We start from the raw sequence: 22,907 nt of genomic DNA, 5'->3' as shown, positions 1-22,907 counted from the left end.
GAAACTTACAACATTGAAATATCGGGTTTTTTAACTCCAAAAAATCCTTCAATTTCACTTCAGCCAATGTGAAAGCAGTTATATTGATACAAAGATGTAGAACTTATTTATTTTTTTAAAAAATAACCAACTACAAAGAGGGGAAGTAACGGTGCTCTTATAAAAGTCACCCATATAATACCTCCAAACTTGGCTTAAAGGAAGAAAAAAACCTGCCATCTTAACAGCAGAGCTATGTCTATATACTTTTATGAGTAACTTGAGTTTTACAATACTGTGACCTCTAGTGTGGATGAGCTGCCCTCCTCCTACCTCAGAGGAGCAGCCATCACCCAGCCGAAGCTAGGGCTGCCTGCGTTACTGTCAGTGGTGTTGGTGAAATGCTGGAGCCGTAGGGAAATTGTGGGGAAAAAAAAAAACAACCCAACACTTCACCTTTCCCAGGAGAGCTGGGGAAGAAAGGCTCGCTGGGTGTGTCTGCTGACTTTTGGGTTGTTGGGGATACGTGTTCTCCAAGCTCCATTAGTCAAGCAAGACTTTCTGCAAACACTTCAGTTATCCGTGCCAATGGTTTAGTAGAAAACAGCTCATTCATGTTTTGGTAATCCACACTAATCTTTTATAAAATATGTTGCAGAATATATACCAGCAAGTGCTACTGATAATTAAAAGCAAATGAGAGTTTTCAAAGAATTGAGCAAGGTACACTGGGATGCATTATCTCTGGTTTTGTCCTTTCATGTTTTTTCATTTACTTGCTAATTTGCAATTGGCCTTACAGTAACTCATGAAAATGCAAGAAGTTCTACTTTATTAAACTTTTCTTGTTGTTTGAGGACTAAAGTGCCTTTAATTATGTTTCATGGGTATTCCCCCATGTCATTGCTGAAGTTAAAGTTGTGGTTCATTCTAGGAAGTCATTGACAGTGGTTTTCCAGTTGAAGCTACAGTAGGCTTTTACTATTGATAGAGCTTTTAGGCACTTATGAAACTGAAAAGTAGGGATGTTTAATAATTGATTTAAAAAGAAAAAGCTGAGTCTAGAGATTTGTGGCTGCTTAAAATGTTGTGGGCATGGTGGGTTGAGGGAATGTAAATGAACCCCCAAATGCTTATGAACAGTGTTTTGTATGCTTAAGACCATGTCCAACTATGTCTTTTTTTCTTACTTCCCAGCGCTTATACTATCAAAGTTATCGATTTTCTATATAGTTCTTTGAGATCGGACAGTGAAAATAATGTGTTCTCATACACAATACTGGTGATTACAGTGCAGCAGCACTCTAAAGAGTGGTCAGAGACGAGTATTGTATTGCTACTGGCTTCCTCTCTCGTTAAATTTAGATAAGTCAGCCTTTGTTCTCTTCAGTAAAGTGAAGTCAAAAGTTTGGGCCTAAGCTGCTGCTGCTGGAATTGTAGTAGGGCTGTGTAAGAAAAGAGGATTTATTAGCACCAGGATAAATTAATTGTGACGAACAGGAAGACAGAAAGCACTGCAAACAATGTTTTGTGCTCACAAAAGGGGAAACCCTAAAGGTTAATTCTGACTTTGTTCACAAATTAGGCACACTCGGTTAGGCTTTTTTTTCTCACCGTAACTTGGGCCTCTGACAGCTACTGAACCACCTGACCTTTCAAATGAGATTTACTGGAGTGTGTAACACCTCCTGAGCGCTCCTCGGGAGTTATGATTTTTTTTTCATTTTAGTGTTGGGTTTCCTCGAGCAAACCTCTTTTCTAATTGAGTGGCAGACAGGCTGTGGCTTTTTCTAGTTTTGGCCATAATGCATATTAATGACTTCAGTGGAAAGGGGTTTTCTCACCTTGGAGTGTCGGCCTGGAAGGTGAACGGAAAGGAACCTGTGGAGTTGCCATAGTGATTTCCAAGTTCATCCTTAGCATCTTGTGTCTTTTTCTGCAGAGCAGCCCTTTCATGCTGTGTCACTTAGATTAGGATTGAGCCCAGGGTATGTTGTAATACTATTCAATATTCTTGAATGAAAATTGCTGCAAAACCCTTATGTATTTGGGATGAATGTGCCCTTTGTAAATCAGCAATCACATGAAGAAAAACTTGGCCCTCTGGTGCTGGAGAAAGGCTACTGTGCCTATGTTAAGCATGGTAGTATCCTTATTTGGAGGTGTTTACTTAATTCTGTTAATGTTAACTATTTAACACTCCATTTAATTTTCTTTTTTCTTCTCTTTTAGCATGTAGGCATAGATTCAATTAACTGCTCACCTGAAAAATGCTTTCAGGGAGAAACGAGCCTCCTAGCTACTGCTGCTGTGGAAGCCAAGATCCACTATCAGCATATTTTGTTTGTTAAACATGAGTTTTCTGTATGGAAATTGAATTAGCTATTGATGTGGAGTTAGTTCCCTATTTATTGATGCTGAGAATGTAAAGTGGCTTAATGACTAATCTGAAGTCTGCAGGCAGAGGGGTGAGATCACGTGTTTGCCTCCAGTAGGGTTTCTTTGTTCAGTGTAATTCCTTTGGGGCACACAGAATTTGGATTCTGCCTCCTCTTTGTGCATACTGTACAGTGCTGCGCTCTCTGTTTCAGACCCTCCTTCATCTTATAGCCACGCTTCTTTCCTTCCAGCACATCTCTTATTATCTCTGTGTGATAAATTACTAATTGGGACCCTGCTGCCTAATGAGTATGATCGGTGGCACTTTCTATTCTTTCTCACCCCCTCCTCCCTTTCTTTCCTCTCTTGCAGCCTTACAAATAGGTGTATTTAGTTGTGTGACCCTGGTGTCAGAGTAAATTGTCTAGTTATGCTGCTCTTTTTGCCTTCTGTCAATAAGTTTATTTCTAACAAATGTAAAAAAAAAATTTAGATTTTGCCTTGAAAAGTGAATATTTACTACATAAACATCTGTGGACTCAGAATTAGGGATGGAAAGTGGAAAATGCATTTTCTTAATAGTGCTTAGCTGAAACCTTTTGTTTCAAAGGTGTATGCATTACCTGTAGTTACAGATCGGATCAGACAGCACCTGAGGCAGAACTGCAGGTGTAACAGTAATTTGCTAAACACAGTGTATTTACTCACAGTTGATAAAATTGCCTTGGAAAAGAGCTGTGTGGGAGAAGTGGCCTCTTGACACTAAGAGCGGAATGAATGTTACGTGTGTGAACTTTTCCCTGTTCTCTACAATGGCAGAAGACTTGGTTGGTTGGAGGGGTTCAGTGGGCTCTGATTGAAAGGTTCCTTTTGCTGGACTGAGAGGTCAGTGGGGCAGGAAACTGTTACAGGGGAAAATCTCTTAGTAGAGTGGCTTTGAGGCAGCCCGTGGAGCGAAAAGTCGAGAGGTTGATAGTGAGTATTGTAAAACTGAGTAAGAAAGAAAGAGTTACTGTCTGTGGGGGAGGCAGGAACTGGGAGTTGGTATCATTAGATTTTCTGAATTGTTTTGCTAGTCTTCAAATCTGTGTAAGGTGAGGCATGTGGCACTGGTGTAGCTTTTCTCTGTAATAATAATGATGGAAAATTAGAATCAAATTATAGTGATATTTTCAATGAGCCTGTAGATAATGGAGTTTGACAATGGCCTCATGACTTTGCTGATGGATGGAGTGACCAGAGTAGTCCTTAGCTCAGCTTATCCATCTGGCAGAACTTTGAGTTGAAACTGGCGGTCAGGCCTTTGGGTCTGAAAAGTATGTTTTGAGCATTAAAGGGGAAACCATTCTTAGGGTCTTTTTGTTTTGTTTTTGGAAAGCCATAAAGTTTCCAGAGGGCTTGGAAAGTGGAAGGGCAGTTTTTTGCTGCTAGTAAACTGCTTTCCTGCTGTTTTAGTGGGATACTGTTTCCCATCTTTAGTGATACAATGGTAAGTGTCCTTTCCACTGACAGATCAGCTTGGTTTTATGGATTATCACTACTGCAGATATACTGGAACCTGGAGTGGTTCTGGTGGAGACTACTTGCAAGGCCAAATGCTTAACACCGCAGGCTTTTTTTCTTATGTTATGGCCTTCTAATTCTTGTGGTCTGGTTGTTCCCCTTCCCGGACACGCAAATGTTTTACTTGAGGGAAACACCCCAAGGTTCCAAGGAAGGAGCATCACCAAGCCTGTTTGGTGTGGTAAATCCAGGCAGCCTCAGCCCCATAAATACCAGACTTTTTGTTGCGAGGGCTAAGCTGATCATATCAGGAAGGGCTTGTTTTCCCCCTGTTGTTGGAGAGCATGGTTTTGAGGAGAAGTTTTCCCTTCTCTGTCAGGGTTTTGGCCAGGGATGGTTACTGAGCCAGGGAGGAGGTTGAGTTTCATGTGCTGCACTAAGGTCCAGATGCTTCCTGTTGCTAACAGCCTGTAGAGACCCAGGTGATGGGGGACTAGGCAGCATGGCTGTTTGCGGGGGTTGGCTGTTCCCATTTACAGAGCAGTGCATTAACCTGTCAGTATTTGCACTAACAGCTCAGGCTGTGGTCAATGGGAGCTGAGCTGTGGATGTGTTGTGTTCCCAGCTCCACTCTTGAAGAGTGATAGGCACGCCAGTCTTTGGAGAACAGGACAGACAGCTGCTGAATTTGGTGGTGTTTTACATTGCTGTAGCAAGATTTCCTTAATTTTAACATCTTTGTGGTTGCCATGTCCCTGGTGAGAGTGATAGGGAAAGGGTGCTGACACCTGTGCGTCGGCAGAGGTGTGGAGTCTTAGGGGTATGAGGTTCTCTCAGACACCCTGGACAGTCCCAGGCTGTGCTGTCACTGTGGTGGCACATTTTGGCAGGACACCGTGCTGAAACTTTGCTCCTGTCCTGCCGGAGCCCTTGTTTAGAACAGCAGTAGATTTTTATTCTCTTAGAGCAGCGAAAATCTTGAGGACACCCTCGCTGAAATTGTGTGAGAAGGGCCTGGTCTCTGTTGCCTGGAGTGCAGCAGCAGCGCAGCTGATCCTCTGTGCAGTTTGCTCCCAAACTAGTTAATAAACAACAGGTATTGCATTTCCTCTTTCCCTGGGAAACCTGAACATGGTCATGGTGAGACAGGTGCTGCAGTGTTCCCATGCTGGTGGTCTGCCAGGGTCTTGTACAGACTTGGCCGTGAGAAGAGCTGCTCCTGTTACTGGTTCCCTCTGAGCAGTGCATCAGTGCAGGCTGGCTGCTTCCTGTGACAATGCAGGTGAGGGGAAGAATCCTGCTTTGTCGGGGGCCTTGGGTTGCTGTAAGGTATGAAAAGACCAGCTCCTGTTTGTTGTTTTGTATGCAGCGAGTGCTAGTGGTAGGGTATTTGTTCTTTTAGCAGAATGAGAATTTTCGTGCTACAGTGCCAACTTTTGCCTATGACAGAATTTTCCATGGGTTCATCTACTCCAGGGCCAAGTTAGGAACCGTTTAAGTTAGCCAAGAAGGTGTTCTCTGCTTGCCTCGAGTTACGATGCTTAGTTTTTCAGAAATACATTTGTTATCGTCTTTTTCTGTATGAAATAGGACTGGGAACTAGTAACCAGTGTTGCCATTTTGTGTAGAACAATCCTTAGGACTTCTGATTGCCCTTTGTGGAATCTGCTGGCTTGCCCTATTGTTCTTCAGGGCCTTCTGTTTATCCCTTAGAGCGTGGTTGGTAAGGTCTTTTCATCTTTGGGTTGAATAGGCTGTGTATACTTATGTCATTCACTTTCTAAATTAATTTAATATAATTTAAAAATAATTTAGCTTCATTATAACTAGTGATAACAGTGTGTTGTGAAACTTCTGCTGTATTTCTGGTGAGCTTGGTGTGGCACTGAATTTCTTGATGAGGGTCCAGATCTTTTTACTGGATCTGGACACACACACTTATGTTACTGCTTTCTGCACTGCCAGGTCTTAGTGAAACTGTGTGCTTCGCCTAGGCATTAAGTGTGGCCCTAGCAAGTTTAGACTGACTGTGGTTTTAATATTGAAAGGCCAGTGTGTTCAGTGGAAGCCATATGAGAAGTACATGAGATTGCTGTCTTTCTTCCACGTTTCTTCTTAGGAGCAATTGTTCTACATGTTAGCTGTCTAAAAATGATCTCTAATGACTTGAAAATCATGATATAAAATGTAAGAGAATTTTTGAAAATGAGGATTTTACTTTAAAAAGTAGGGAATAATAATAGCAGTAGTAATATTAATAATAATAAAATTGCAGAGGACAGCTTAAGGCTATTCTAAGGAATTCTGTGTAGCAGCCTGTGTATGTATTTTAAGCACCAACATTGTAAAGTAGTGGAAGAAGACAGACACCAGCCCCAGAAATCCCTCAAATTCTGAATAGAACTAAGAAAGAGAAGAGGAGATATAGAAATAAATGTATTTGTGCACTCAGTTGTATAGAGCACATACACCTCTGGCATGGTTATGGCTGCTTTATACAGCTGTGTGGTGGAGTTTCCAGGTTTGCCTTTTTCTGTGCCCATGTTGTAATTAGACTTCGTGGACTGGATTGGATAGAAGCAGTATTCCCTGGGCAGAGGTGGTCTTCCTCCTTCCTTTGCCAGGAAATTTGTGTGAGAGGAAGGTTTTGTTGCAGCTGTTCAGAGGTGATGTGAGATGATTTTTGTAGGATTGTTGGTTTTTTTTTTGTGTGTGTGTAATGCCCTTGGCACCATTTAAGGTGGTATGTTTTTGAAAGGCAAACATCTTCAGACACTTACAGTCTCACAGATGGCTCCATCTTGTTCTCCAATTGGCAAGCAGCCTGGGAAAAAGTATCAAAATAATTTTTAATATAGCAAACTGAATAATGCTTTGTGAGGAATGCTCTCCAATGTTTGCACAGCCGATAAACAAGCCTCAGTAATAAACATTTCGTGAAATAGCTGCAGTAGATCAAAGTGACATGTAAGTGATGCTCATGAGTGTCATTTAATCACCAGCTAACTACTAAAGGTCTGCTGCTGTGGAACAATAGGAGTTCCTGTGTTGTTATGCTTTACTGTGTCGGTCTTGCTTGAGCACTGACCATCACTGAAGCTTGTGATTTCTCTGTGTGTATGGTTATTGGATGCTTAAATGCTGGTTGAGGACCTATTTATTTCAAGTACTGAACTTTATTCTTAATTTTGTTCATAGAAAGTCATCTGTTTCCAGCTTCCAGGATGTGATGCAACTATTGTTTACGAACCTCCTTGTGACTCCTTTGTGGAGTTAAATCAATGAATTGCCTTCTTGTCAAGTTGGATGCATCTTCACAGATGAAGCTTGTGAACTTCTGTTGTGTATTTTTGTAGTGGAATACTGCAAATCCTGAGATGTGTATATAAAACTTAGAGGTATGGTATGATAGGATAGTTTGGGTTGGAGGGCACCTCAGGAGGTTTCTGGTCCAACTCCCTGCTCAAAGCAGGGCTGACTGAGGTTGTGTCTGGTTGCTCAGGGCTTTATCCTGTTGGGTCTTGAAAACCTCCAAGCACTGCACAACCTTTCTGGGCAGCCTGCTCCACTGCTTGGCTGCCCTCAGAGTGAAAAAGTTTTTCTTTTTATCCAGTGTGAACCTCATTTTAAGTTATGCCCATCTCTTTCTTGTCCTACCCCTGTATGCTGCTGTGTATGGATTGCTTTTATCCTCACTATTAGTATGTAGCATCTTAGGAACCTTGTTGCTATAGAGAGTAATCAGATGCCATTTATAACATCTTTAAAAGTTTTAGGGTAGCACACTTGGCATTCTTTGTTTTACTTTCCTTCCTATAGCACTGTATTTGCTGAAATTTACTGTTGCTGCCAGTATATCTTTATACCCAAAGAGGGCATTCTAACCTTAAAGATGTCCTTAGTTCTGCCTTCATGGCTTACTCTGGTACAGAAGTCCTTGCTTATGACTCAGACTTTAAGGTAATTTAAGTTAAAGACATTTTGTATGTTTTTGTTCAGTAAAGCACTATGACACTTTCATTGTACAGAAATGAAAATCCGTGTGTCTTCTCAGTATCTCTCCGTTTTATTGGCACGTCTGAGTTTTTCTAAGGCTATTCATGCAAGATGTTCCTGCTCACTGAGGGTTGGAGGGAGAGGATGCTTTTTAGGTTGTGAAACTTTCACAAGTACCTTCAAAATCCTGTGTATTTTCCTTTTCCCCCTAGTCAGGAGCGGATTTACAAGACTTCCAGCTTGCAGGTAGCACTGTTTCCCTCAGGAATTAAAGGAGCCCGTCAATGAACTACTACTGTCTATGCACTATGCTAGTAAACTTACTTGACACAGATATCTTATAAATATATTTTCCTATATCTGATCCGTGGATTGGTATGGACTTGTTTAGATTTGGAGTACAAAAATGTAGGCAGGTGCAAGTCATGTTATAGATAAGTTAAAGAATCATCTAAATATGGTGTTTGTATTTGCTTCAGATTTCTGGTGAAAATGTTAAGTTAAACCTGAAGTTTCCAATGAAACTTCACTATGCAGAATCCCACACGGAATAGCATTATTGCAGGATCTGTCTCGGGGACCTGTGACTCCAAGGTTTGATAGTTTTGAGAGTGTTATGTTAAAATTCTGTTTGAATGCTGCTTTTAAAATCACTGATCTTTGCAATGAAGACTGGAGTTCTCAAGGTACGAAGCCTTAGGTATATTCTTATAGTGAAAATGCTTTTTTTTTCTAGCTGTCTTTCAGGAGTCCTGTGTGAGTCCTTAGTTCTGCCCTGGGCATGCTTTGCAACTTATCCAAGTTGTGTAGCTTCTCACGGGGTCTGCTTTAACCACAAACCGATGCATCAGATTACTGCTGTACCTCAGGACCGATGAGATCAAATGTCTCTGAAAACGCACTGCTTTCCTTGAAAGGAAGCTACAGCTGTTCTGTCTGCTACTTTTTAATAATAAAACTTGTCGGAAGTACTATGTGTAAACCTGAAAGAAGCAGAGGAGGAAATCCCCTGCGGCTGCTACGTTAGTACTGCCCAGGGGCCTGTCCTGTACAACTGAAAGGGATAGGCAAATGTGAGCTAACTTGCACGGGACCCTGCTAATCCTGAATTTGTGTTTTCTAAAGCAAGTAATAAATAAATTTTTAAAAAGTATTGGAAATAATGAGTTAACGGTCTATATTTATCTGGAAAATAATTTGAACGACACTCAAAGTTTTCTTCTGCCAAAATTTTTCATACTGAAGCAGATCTTCTCAGGTGTGTGTTTAACACCATATGGTACAATCTGCACTGTTTTCGTCTATTTAAAATGCTAAGCTGAATCCAGAATATGTTGACCTGAAAAACTGCTTCATTGTCTTATTCAAGACAATCTTCTTCTAATATAGAGAATATTTTTGAAAGGTCAGTCTGATTTTTGAGTTCACTTCTCATTATTTTTTAACTTGAAGTATTTTGCTTAAGACTTTGTGTCATTACAGTATCAGAGTCCTTGGTATCCAAGAAACATCTGCAAGCTATCTCATGTTAGGGTATTTCTTGGAGAATTAATACTGTGCTTTAATATACTTGGATGATAAAGCAAACAGGTAAGGTTCAACTAAAGGTGACGGATCCTCTGGCCTTGTACTTAAGTAGAAATACTTAAGTGAATTACAAATAGCATGTGACAGAAGTATGTTAAAAAAACCTCTGGCAAAAATACGTGCTTTTGTTGAGCATCATAGGCATATGTTAATGAGCGTAACCTGTATTATTAGCTAATATATGTTAGCCCAGGGAGACTGTCAGAGTAAATTGTGGCAGGTAATTGTCTTGATTTCCTAGATGTGAATAGCAGTGATTTACAGTCACGGGAAAGAAGCTCTTACAAGAGTATTTTCATTGAGATGTCTCAAAGGGGATGAATGAAGCCAGTGCGCCTTTAGAGTGAGGTTTGGTTTAGATGCTTGTACAAACTGTGTGTGTGCTGTGAAAGGGGTAAGAGGAGCCCTGAGAACTGTCTGAGGTCCTGGTAGCCAAAAGGCTAAGTACCTGGAGCTATGCAAAGGAATCAGTGGATACAGCTGAAGTGAGGTTGGGCTCCTTTTAAAGGCACCTGGAGAAGCCTAGAAACTTCTGAGCCCTGCTGGCGGGGAGTGTGAAGCAGGAAGGCTCTCCACCTGGGAAGGGGTGGGGTGATCTGTGGGGACTGGGGAGCTGGAGAGCCTGGAAACTCGTGTGAGAGGGATTTTTGGAGGTAAGTTGAGGTATGCTTGTTTGCTGTTGTGAGGGGAATTCTGGAGGAGGCTCGTGCATGTCAGGGTCATGACAAAAAGGATAAACCGAAAAGGACCAAAGAGGTGGTATTGAGGAGTGATACTGGGAAATAGAGCATCTCAATGTGGATTTGAACATTGTTTGGGAGCTTTGTGGATGGTTGTCACTTTGGGCTGTTTAGCTTTAAGTGTGACCCATGCAGAGTTTGGTCAAAGGTCCAGAGCAACAACTGGAAAGATTTCTGATTCAACTGTCTCTTTCACATACTTGAAGAGAAATGAGAAATTGGTTTGTGAGAACTAATTGGGGACCGAGAAGAGAAATGCAATGGAAGTTAGCGGAAAAGAAGGCAGGGTTTGGTGGGAGCAGTGGAAAGTGTGCGGTGTTGGTATCAGCAGAGTTGGGATGGAGACAAAAATGAGTCAATGATAAAGTAGATCTGTTGGTGTTGATGATGTCCTTGCTCAGCCTGGGGTCTGAGTGGCTGCTGCTTGACTGTATCCCCTGATCCTTGTCTGCCTGTAGTGGGCATGGCTTTTGAGTATGCATGAAGACAGGGCTTTGGTCCTGTTGAGTCTTTAGTCTCCAGTCATAATGTGAGGTGCATGGGGTAACTCTCAGCTCCTGCCTGGAGTCACATAGTCAGTCACTTAGCTCTTGTGTGAGTTGTCACACTGGGAGTCTGGTTACGGAGGCAGTGTTCCTGCAATACCTGGTGGTGTGCGTAGGAAATAGCAAGTTTGTCTTCTAATGCCAGGGCTCTTATCTGGGGAGGTATGGACTGCTAGCTGTCTCGTGCTGGTGCGTGTCACCTCTGAGTGCTCTCCAGCTCTTTCTCAAGGTCTTCTCATCCTCTGTATTGATTGCTATTGTTGCCCTGTGCTGGCACATCTGCTAAATTCTGTAATTCAGTCCAGTAACCTTCTAAAGAGAAACTATATTCTTTCCTGGAATGTTAATTTTCTGTTGTTGTTGTTGATTTTTTTTTTCAGATATCTAACTAGGCAGAGTGACTTCTGTCCTACATTTTTAGAAAGAACTGTGATTTCTGCTAGAAGAGGTGTTCTTGCCCATGGTTAGTATTCTGCTGTAGTTTCAGCAATATCTGCTGTAGTACTTCTTCCATAGCTTGTTCATAAGATAATATCAGAATTTCATCTGAATCATCTACTTTTCTCCTCCATGCTAGAGGAAAAGGGTATAGCTGATGTCTTCACTTTTGTGTTCTCAGGCCAAATAAAACAAACTTTCAACTTCTGTTTTGTCTGTCTACAGCCTTGGGTAAGGGTTGTAAAGGTTGAGCCGTATTCTCATCGAAGATCTCAAAAGGGATATCATGTACATCTTTCCTGCTTACCAGTGTAGGTCTCTAAGGGAACTGCACTGAGCTTGCTGGAGCACGAAGGTTGGCCCCGTGCGGGCTGTAACACTTACAGACTGGTGAAGCGCGGTAGTCTGCTGGCCTTTAGCAAGGACGTCCGTTAACTGAAGTTGTCTGTGTAGCTGCTGAGGATAGGAGAGCAGTGCTGCGGTCTGTGCCTTGTGGGTTCAGCTGACAATCTTCATCTCTCCACAGTGAGTGGCAATTTATTGTCAGGCAGCAAAAGCACAATCCACACAATCACTGCTGCAAAGACCAGAGGATACCTGAGTACAGAAATTTTATGGGAGCATAAAAAGTTGCAGGGGCTCATGCAAAATCCTGAGATTTTCTTTTCAGGGGAGCAGGGTGAGGGACAAGCACTGCTTGTTTGCCTGCCTCCTCGCTATAGACGGGTTCTGTCCCATGCATTGCTATAGCTGCAGTTGGCTTACATGCGTGGCTTTTGCAGTATCTTGTATTTAAGCTGCATCCTGGGATGCTGTGCATTTTGTGGGAAGTTATTGCTCAGCTTTCCTGATGTCTGGAGCTCCGTTCCTTCTCCTTTGTTGTCTAGACAGCATTGACATCGCATCCTGACAGCCTGACTGGGGCTGTAAGGTAAACTTCCTTCAGCAGGCAAAGGAGGAGCATTTGTCCTGGGACTTTGATATTAAATTGTAAAGCTAAGAGCATTCTGACTCCTCACCCTTGGCAATATAGGAACTGCTGCGTTGTTTTATTTTCATTATATATGATCGCTACTGAGCTGTTAAGAGAAAATTACTTTCTATTTCAGTAAACTCAATTCTGGTTTCAGACTGACTGTGCATCAGATGCTTAATTTGGAACCTACTCTCTTGGTGAAATTAAAAATTCAAATCTCCAAGCTGGAGCACTCAAACTGTGCTTGAATTAGAAATTGACTGCTGTCAATGTGCTCTCACACTTCAGTCTCTATTTTTTTTCTTTTTTTATTCCTCCCTTCCCTCCCCCCTGATGAGTTTTATATTAGAGTCTTGCTGTAGATGATCTGACTGAGCAGAAGTAGTGGGAATCCACGCTGTCATTCCGTAGACAGAGTGATGAAAGAGAAGTGTGGTGTGTTAAATAGACCATCCTTGAAAAGGACTGCTGTGTACTAATTTCATAGTTACATGCATGTTTGCTGAAATATTTTTGTGGGATATTACTGTAAACCCATTAAGTGTTGTTTGCAAATTAAATTTAGGATCTAACCAAACTTCACAGTTGATATGCAAAATCCTTGCTCCCCAATTTCTATGTAATATTTAAAGCTGTTTTCAGATCTTGACTGAAAGAACCAGGGTGTTCTGTCCACTTGAGACATTTGCATGGACTGCCTCTACAGACTTTTGCACTCAAACTGGGAACAAAAGTTTTTTTCCTTGGAAGAGAAACCACAAGTCTTAAGAACTCCAAAACAAGCATCGGGTCTCTACTCTGAGTATTCTTTGTAGGCTTGCAGCTTGTGTGTCCTCTCCCTCTGGCAAGCAGATAAATTATTCTCAATTATTTAACTATAAGTTAAAAAGAATTATAGAGTTAAAACAGAGTGGACTGGGTGTTTGTGGGGAAGCGTCTTCTGTTATTGACTGTACTGGAAGCGCGCAGTGCTGGTACTGGCTTGTTTTGCCAGACCTGCCTCTGTTCTTCCCCAGTGTGTTTCATTGCCCATCCAGTGGTCCACGGGATGGATCACGGAGCTGGGTGTGGGGTAAGTGGTGACTGGGAAGCCTGAAAAGGTAAGTGTTAGGCAGTTGATTATGTGAGTTTGGCAGTTCCAGCTAGCCTAGGCTGATAGGAGTGGGTTGGGTGAAAAACGAATGAGCTGTATAAGTAGGTTTGGAGACTGATGGGATTGAGGCTCATCAACCAGAGATGAATTTTGAATGTGAGATGTAGTAACAGCCGGAAAATGAGATGTGTGATGAGTGTCTGTAGCAAGATTACACTGAAGTTTATCACAAAGGTCTTGGGCTTCCCTGGCTTTTTTTTTTTTTTTTCATGGGATTTCTGTAACAGTAGCTGACTGCATGAAAATGAAAGGAAAAGAGCAGAAATGTCATTTTTTGACAGTATCATGCTATCTAAGTGGTTCTGCTTTATTGAGACAGCACAGAGTCACCTGGCTGTTCAAGGGTGAATTTGGCCACTTGCTTTTCTGGCCAACAAAATGAGTTTCCTTGTAACACCACAGTGGAGATGTTGGGTGGTGTAACTTTCATTCAGCCTGGAGGAATGCAATTTTCTGTAATAGCCAAGCCTTGGGTCTCAGGTTGCCAGCCATAGGGTGTTGGTTAGTTACCAAATATGCCTTCACAGTGTAACTGCATGCTTTCTCAAGCTGGATTCTTATTATATTTTTAAATTTCAAAAGATCAGAAAGGCATATTTCCGTTCTTTTTGTCACATCAATGTGCCTTAGGCCCTGATTGAGCACAGCACTTGCTTGAGTAAAAAGCCTGCTTTTGTGCATAGTCAATGCACTGCTGAATACTGATGGATGCAGATGTGTCTTAAAGTGTTAGTAGTATCGAACATAATTATAATATGTAATTAAGGAAAGGGTGCTTCTCTTATTCCCCATGACTGAATAGGTGAATCTTACTGACATGGGAAGTGTTTGATATTTACCAGCTTACTTTTCAGTAGTGTTTTTTTTTTTCTTTCATAGTGTTAAGGCAGAACCAAGTTTAAAATACTTTTTTCTTCAGAGGAAAAAAAGTTGATGGGCATATTGAAACTGGTAACAGCTAATGTGATTCTTACTCTAGAGAGAGGTGCTGCAATTTCATCAAATGGCTTAAAAGGAGTTGTTGCGTTAAGGAGGTTAAGTGGCTCAAATGTAACAACTCAATGACGTGCATTATGGGACTGTGTCAATAAAAATATAATTATTTAAACACTGGCTAAGGAAGGCCACTCTGGCTTCTAAAATGCCCAACTCTTAAGTGTTTTTTAATGAAGAATAGAAACTAACATGCATTTAATGATTTCAGAGAATATTTTATACATGACGTCTTGGAATTTTAACAGTTGAATAGCTCCAGCCTGCAACCTTAGAAATGCCAGGAACCCTTGGTGAGGAAATAATTTGTAAATGGTATCAAATATAACATAGCTCAGCCATTGCTTGTCTTCTATAGATATGCTTTATAAAATGCTAGATAGATCAAAGTATGGTCAACATTCAATAAGATGAAAAAGCTAAATGAGACCTTTGCATTTTAAGAGTTATAAAAATCTTTATTCAAAAGTAACTTTCGTTGAAAGCTGGCTTGTGTTGAGATCAGTGCCATCTTATTTTGAATGTTAGTGGTATCTTTGAAATTCAGCAAATAAGTCAAAATATAACTGATTAGGAACCTGCAACATTTTACATATTTTTATGATGTAGGAACTGAACAGTAATGGTTATTGTCATGTCAGATTGATTAACCCCAGAGTAGTTCATTTTTGTTACTGCTAGGTTAAACTTTTGTATGTCTCTGTTTTTAAATAATAAGTATTTTCAACTCACTCTCTTTGTTTGCATACAGTTTAATGCAGATGCTTAAGGCTTCCTTAACAGAAGCCGTACTGCAGAAATTGCTTGGAGCAGTGCTTTGATAGTTGGCTTTAAATATGACCAAGTATCTTTTCCTCCACACCACAGTTAACCACCCACAAATGCTCTGAAGGTGAATTTGTTATTCCGATAAAAATCAACCATATGTAATATAGGTGTATTTGGATAATCAAGCTCTCTTTAAAACTAATTTCTCACTTACTTTCAAGGAAAACTTAATGAGTCTGCAAGCATTCTGCGTGATGTGTTTAAAGCAGGGGTGGGGAGATAATTGGTTCAGAGTTTCTGTGCTGATCTAGAAAATCCTAGTGGACTTTACAGAAACGTAACGTAGTTACAGCTGTCTGTCCACAGATGCCGCTAAGGCATTTGATCAAAAAATTGCACTGCCACTTTTGTGACTGAAAACAAAGACTGATTATCTGAAATAAATTAGATAACTGTTCTGCTGTCCTTTAGCATCAGACTGGGTACAAGAGAAAGTGCTCTATCAGTGGAAAACCCTCTTTGACTTCACCTCTCCCTCTTTCATCTTATTGGTGCAATGAAGATGTGAACAGCATTGTTGGTCATGCCTTGCTTTACAGCAATAGACTTATTTTTTCCCCTCTCTCCCCCTGTGCTCTGGCTCTGAGCCGTTAGTTTTTATGAAATGTTGGTCATCAGGAAAGCTTGTTGTGGTGAAAGAGCTGTTATAATTAAGTTATTTCTGGGCTTTCATAATTTGTATTTGAAGGAATTTGCACGTAATCTGACATATGTTGCATCATCTTCTAGGGTTGTAACATTTTTTAAAAGTTGATTTTTAATACAACAGTTGAAAGGCCCTTCTTCCATTTGTGACTTTTCTCTAAGTGCATATCTCATACAGTGAATGACAAACTATAATGTAGGGGGTTTTAATTACCTTCAGTTGTTTCACAGTGTTCCAAGGTACTGTTTTGATAGTCTTGTAGTTAATCGCCATCAGTTAGTTGATGTACTTGAAGCTGAGGGAATTATAAGAAAAATTTGAGGCTTGTCTTGTTTTAGCAAACTTGCTGAATTGGTTCAGTGTAGTTTTTGTGTCTGATGTTCAGACAAAGCAAGCTATGGTTGGAAGGCTATGCAGAAAAATGAAGTCTTTGTAACTAAATTTCAGATACATGATGAAAAAGGACATGACAGAAGGGTAAACAGTGCACAAGCAGTATACCCAAAGCCATAGTAACATCCTGGCTGGATTTTGTGATGGCTGAGGGCACTGCGACTGCTCTCTAGCTGGAGCTGGGGGTCAGGCTGTGGCCTCCTCCTCTCTCCCTTATCCTTTGGGGAAGGCGTAGGTGTTTGTATTGAAGTGCTGGTCCCACCTCTGTATCCATCCACTCCTCTGCCTTGTGCTCAGGTGCATCCCTCTCCTCGTAACACCCTCTGAATGGCTGGTGGCTTGGGTATAATTCAGGCAGTGATGCTGCTCTGGTAGCCAGGTGAGGGACTTGTTTCTGCTGGACTCGCCAGGAGGCAGACCTGGAGTCTGTAAAAGACATGAATGGTAAACCTGTCTAGAGGGTTACCTGCAAATGTTGGGAGGAGTGCAGAGATGTGTGGGTTTTGTGTGGGCGAGTTCAGGATACTGGAGTTGTACCACTTTGGCTCCAATGATTTTTAGAATTGCATCCAGTTCACTTGGTGCAAATATCTAATGTTTTGGCCAATTTAAACCTCACTTACATTAGCTTAGTTTAAATTTGGTGTTTAAAGAGCTGTAATTATCTGTCTGCTTTAGAAATTCATAGTGATGTAGTGAGATCAATATTTAAACTGATTTTAATTAAACCAAAGAACCTTTTCCATTTTCACAGATGAGGTCTGTGACTAGCCTTTGTAAGGGACGATAAAGTATATCCACTCTTAGAAATGACTCTTTTATGTGTGACTGATTTCTTTTGCTGAAGACAAAGTTAGACTGTTATTTTGTATATAAACTAAAAATTAAATTCTATATAAACTAAAAGAATTACATTCTAAAGAACATTTTGTTCAATTTTTGTTCCCTTACTCCAAGAGCATTTCCTATTTGTTAACACTTCTATTAAATTACTCCCAGTTCAGCATTTCACTGTCTTTTTATAGTAGACAGGCTGATGGACTCTGTGACCTTTTTTTATTTCTGATTTCTGTGATGTTTTTTCCTCTGACGAAAGAGAATGTGAGAGACAGCTGGGGTATTCTAATTTATGGTGATATGAAGCAGAATACAGCAGCTTAACTGCAGTCCTAGGGTGAGATGTGCCACTATTCTAGTATGTGGAAAATGTATAAATTGCTTTTGCTGAAGGTTATTTGGAGACACTGTAGTGAATGTTGTCTCCTGGGATGTTTCAGGTCTAATGCTTTAATTTTTATATAGGATGTCATTGTAGTGAGGTGTATATGAGATTTGTGTGAGGAGTTTAAATTATATGGACATCTATGAATGTAAAAATTGACAAAGAATTGTGATTAGAGATGAGTGTTAAATAAACTGCATATAAAGAAAACCCCCTGAAACTTGTGGTTTTGGAAGAGCTTGGTCTGGGTGATGAAAATGCTTCTAAGACCTGAGATTCTGGCAATTGGTTCTGTTTCAGTGAGTAGAGGGCAGCTGATCTAGGGTGTAATTCAGTTAGTTGTTAAATCCCTTTGAAAGGTGATTCTGGCAAATAGGTCTGGTCAATATGTTTTTGTGTTACAAAATGGATGATGGTGCAGAGCTTGTATTCCCATTGATTGTGTGCAGGATAGATGAATGGAATAACTTTTGACTAGCAGTAAATCCATAAGAAACTGAAAGTAGTCTCCACGTAATCTTTCACCCATATTTTTTTTAATAGAAATGTACAGAAAACAAAGACAGGATACCACATTCTGATCTCCCACTTTAATGTTCATTGTGTTTTTTATCTTGATTCTTTCTAGCCTGCTCTGCAAACAGTAAATTTATATCTTTATCTATGTAAGTAAGGTATATGTGGGGAACTTGAGCTATTGAGAGGCCTTTTCTTAATGATATTAATACTGCAATAATGCTACCAAACATATGGTGGCATTAGTTTTCTAGGTCTGATGGTCCTGCATACAAAACTTTAACTTTACATTTTGGGCAAAAGGTAGTACAGTAAATCTAAATGACAGCTTACAAAATATCTCATTAGACTGACATCTGCAGCTACAGAGTGTTAGAGTCGCATCTGTTCTGGAAGCAGAATCTGAATCACTTGCTTGTACTAATAAAACATGGGTATGAACACAAGAAACTGGACACAAGCAACAACAGATTATGCACAAAATTTCTTTCTGGGTATGGTTCTTGTCTTTTTGATGCAGATTCAGTCATATCCTAGATGTGCTTGTAAGTCTGAGAATCATTCTGGATCAGAGAGACTGAAATAAGGTCTGTGCTTTAGCGTGCTGCTAAGCAAATTCAGAATGAAGCAGCACAGAGTGATGCTATGAATAGGGAAAATGATGTGATTCATTGTATCCAGGTTTGTGTGCTGATGGATGTGATTATGTTAGTGAGTTGACTTAAAAGCAGGTGCAAACTCTTTAGAAAGTGAGTGAATACACACAGTGTTCTCTGGCAACACCTCTCTCCTCTATCTGCAGGATGGTCAGTGCCTTTGTTCTGTTGAAATGGAAAGTGATGCGCTGTTTGAAATTCCTGAAACAATTATTTTCAGAGGCTACAATATGTTAAGCATAGAAAAATGCTGAAATGCTTTAATGACTTTTTTTTCCTTCCCCCAGATGGTCAGGAGCACTTAATGCCTGCAGGCTCTCTTCGTAAGAAGAAACTGGCAATAAGACCTGGATACATGAGGCCAGAAGCTCAGCGACAGATAGAGTTTCAGTCCCTGGGTGCCTGCAAACCGTTCAGCCCGGAAGAGCTCAAACATGGCAGGCAGCATTGTGGAAACTTTGAGAACTGCTCTCTATGTGGACAATGCCAAAATAACTTTGAATTTGTACCTTGTAGTGCAGCGAGTAGTGTCATAGTTCCTGCTAATGGGGCAACAATGTTGGCCAGTACTGGAAATATGCCAGGACGCCACAAAAATCTTTCGTGTTGCAAGAATCCATGGGCAGAAAATGCAGTTCACCCTGCTGCAGCAACAAGCAAAGGAGATGTTTCTGCTGTATGCTCTACACAGCAGAAAAGCCCCAGTGCTAAAGTGAGCAAGCCCTCAAACGTGTGTGCTTTGGATCAGACAGAAGTGAATAACAACTGTGAATATCAAAACAGAGATGTTTCTCGTTCTGTTGGTGCACACGATAGCTTTAGTTCATGTTTCAGCTTCATACAGCTCTCCCTGAACTCGGCCTCTGGAGTAAGTGATGCTGAAGGCAAGTCAACAGTCAAAGCTGAATATGTTCAGTATCCCAGCACTGCAGGAAATCTGCAAAAGCCAGAAGAGATGGCACAAACTCATGAGCGTTTGGTAGCTTTGCATTGCTTCTCCAGGCCTGACGAGGATTTGGGGTATGAAAATGAGACCACAGTGAATGATAAAATACAGGACTGCGAGACTATCTCTCTCTCGGATACAGATGCAACATTTTCATATTCTACAGATTCCTCGGATGCAGCATCTGCTGGCTCTTCTGTCACCTCAGGCTATGAAAGTAGCTTTACTGTTAGTGACCATAACTGGGATACTTTGATGAAAAAATACGAACCAGTGCTACAGAACTGCCTGCTTGGCAACCGCAGTACATTAAAGGTTTGTAATCTCACTTCATCTTTGATTCCTTCCTCTGGCCCTCAGAACATTTGTATTTATCGTGCCAAAGTCAAAGTTGGTGTAGGAGTTGGAAAAAATGCCGCAAATGCCATTAATACCCAAAGAGGTTTACAGCAGCACTCTGCATGATAAAAGTGAGAGAACCACTTTTGTTTTCCTTTTGATTCTTCAAGAAAGAAAAAGGTGATGTTATTGCAGTACCCTATTCCTGTCTTCTGCTGAAACTGATCCTCTCATTTCTAATGTTACACATCAGTTTCTGAATTCAACAAATACTGTTTTCTTTCACAGGTGACTGTTTTACCTGCAGTTATGAGTGTATGTAGTACAAAATTTGGGGGTAGTAAGAACTCTTTTCTTGAAGCACCATGATTTAACAACACTGAATCTTGTAATTGGAAATGTGTAAGCTTAGCCAAAGAGTTCTTGGAGTGAGACACCTGTATGAAAGTAGCTGTAGTCTAAAAGATGGGTACTCTCCTCACATGAAGAAAAATGGGGGTCAGGTCCCTGCTCTTAACTCCAACTGGGAATTGAAGCTTTTTTTTTTTCTCTTCCACCCCAGAGAAGTACTGGGCTGTTGAATCAGGAGTCTTTCTTTTTGCACATGTGTGTACACACGTGTATACCTACCACATATACAGGCAGTCTCATTCACTGTGTTCTTTGTGGAAGAGGAGTGGGGAAACTTTAAGAAGGATCAGTCATGTTTTATTACACTGTTTTTGGGATGGCAGAGTGGGCATCGGAGGGAAACCATTCTGAGCTTAATTTCAGTAAGGAGCCATGTATTGGCTTTATTGTGCGTGCAGGAGGCAGTAATCCAGAGATTAATGTGGACACAATGAATTTCACAAATTTGTTCAAGAAGCACTAAGTGGGTGGTGGGCTTTTCTGGTGTTTTCTGGCTTTTTTGTTGTTGTTGTTGGTTGTTTTTTAGTGTCTCACTAGTGCCCTGAGTTTCTAGGGTGCCTTTCAGAAACCCAGGTTCTTGTGACTTCTCAGCTCAGACATACCTGCTGAGATGCACTGTATTGTCTTTAGGCCCAATGAAACAGCCTGCTCTGGGGAGACTTTCTTGACCTTCTGTCTCACCCAGATAGCATGATTGTGCAAACTTTTATTCTTACTTTGCTGTCCATGACATCTGACCTGGGCTTACACTGCTCTCTAATATTTACTTTTCATAGATGATGCATATAGGACTCTTATGCAACTAGGTTCTCTTATTTATAGACTTCACACACATTGACATGGAGCAGTTTCTTTGTCTTCATGCCTGGAATGACAACGTGCCCATAGTCTGGGATGGTTTGGGAAGTTAATTCGCTGCAAATTTGGGAATATATAACGTAGTCAAAATAGGAAATTATTTTTCTGTCTTTTCAGTGTGCTTATTTGATAGGCATAAAAGAAACATTGCTCTCTTTAATTTCTGTATTCATTAATTCATTGAATGGACAATTGGGGATTTGTGCCCTCAGATGTCTTTGCCCTTGGTTAGCCAGTTGTGTATGTTTAATTTGAAGCACTTTCCTATTGTAATGACAACGAGCAAGTCTCAAACTTTTCAGAGGAACAAAGGCGACTGCAGTCAAGAAAAGGAGACAATACCAAAGTTGTTAAAATTATGATTTTTCTTTACTTGTTAAAAAAAAAGGTGGTCATCACATGATACAGATATAGGACATGCCACATTGAAGCAGCTCTTTGATTAGCTGAGCTCCAAACATCTTACGAGCCTGCAAATAGAAGGCACTTTACTGCGCCCGTCAGTTTGCCGTGGGCATGCCTGGGCTGTGGTACCCAAGCAGACTTTAAATGACCTGCCACTGTGAGCGCAAGATGGAATAAACACTGCAACCAGCAGCAAAGCTGCGCTCTCGGTATAGATGGTTGTTGTACATCATCTATATGAAAAAAGTGTCATTTGAATCATTCCTGCTGCCCGCTTCTTTAAAACTCTATCAAAAGTATGGCATAAAATACAGAAAATAAATTACATTGAGGATTCAGTGCTCCTCCCTTCAATATGTTACATGTTTCTCACCAGCCTCAGAGAAAAAAAAGGTTGGAGTTTTGGGGTGTGAAAAACAAAATAAAATAAAGCCTTGAGGAAAAGGGAGTAAAGGGAGTATATACAATGTTGCTTTTTGTTTGGTTTTGTTTTTCCTCTGGGGCATCCTATAGCCTACTATTAATCAAGCATTTTTAAATTATTTTCTGGCTTTATTTTTTATAGTCCTTTTCTGACTAGTCCACTTTCACATACCATATTTAGAAGGGATACTATTAATGTAATGTCTTGCCTAATTTGTGTGTTGATTGTGTAGACATGATAACTGAGTGTTTCTATTAAGTTGTTGACTGGCTGTACCTATTTTTCTTTATGCAATTTGGAGTTTAAATATAGGGATTTAAATACAAAAGAGTTTCAGGGAGGAGTGAAACCTTTTGTAAATGCAGAATATCTAAAGTATGGATTTTCTTGTGCTGGAAAACACTTTCCCAAGCACTTTCAGGCTTTGGGCTATGAGAATATATGCTACTTTTTCCAGGCTTACCTTTTTCAGTGTCGATAATGGCTTGTTTGGTACAGGTCATGTATAAATTTGATAAGAAGAAAACACTTTTCAATCTTGTAACTGTAGCCATGTTGGGTGGTGGCTGGCATGGCAATGAGGAGAGGACTGCCTGCCTTCCAACCAAATTCTTCTAGCAGTAAAAAATTGTAATGACCTTTGAACACATGCCTAGCCTTACATATTTTCAGTAAATTTAGAACTTTGGTCTAGACACTTCATGTTAACAAAGAGGAGTAGTAACTTTTGAAATAAAACTTTATTATGGTTAGAGTTTCTTTTTGGGTGTGAAAGGGCGTTCTGTACGTGGTATATGTATTCTTGGTGTTTTGCTTTTTTTTCCACATCTGGCATTTGCAGTGCGAACGTTTCTGAAAATGCAGATGTCAACGTTATATAGATGAGACTAAATTGTATTTTGATGAAACTTCATTGGCTGCATCTGAACACAGATTTGTATGCCATAAAATGAGTATACCTGTTCCAAAATATT

At 40.5% G+C, this 22,907-nt stretch overlaps 1 protein-coding gene across 1 annotated transcript in view; it reads left to right on the top strand.

The window, feature by feature from the left end:
* Positions 1–18,324: 18,324 nt before the first annotated feature.
* Positions 18,325–22,907, top strand: part of DISC1 (DISC1 scaffold protein) — a 182,008-nt gene continuing 177,425 nt past the window's right edge. The window contains exons 1-2 of the mRNA XM_086460403.1: positions 18,325–18,388; positions 18,838–19,811. Coding sequence (XP_086316529.1) covers positions 18,325–18,388; positions 18,838–19,811 — 1,038 coding nt within the window. The remainder of the gene's footprint in view (positions 18,389–18,837; positions 19,812–22,907) is intronic.

Source organism: Leptosomus discolor, chromosome 2 (genome assembly GCF_034619465.1).
Source record: "Leptosomus discolor isolate bLepDis1 chromosome 2, bLepDis1.hap2, whole genome shotgun sequence".
Classification (NCBI taxonomy): Eukaryota; Metazoa; Chordata; class Aves; order Leptosomiformes; family Leptosomidae; genus Leptosomus; species Leptosomus discolor.
The sequence above is the reverse complement of the archived record's forward strand: the minus strand, read 5'-3'. Positions and strand labels throughout refer to the sequence as shown.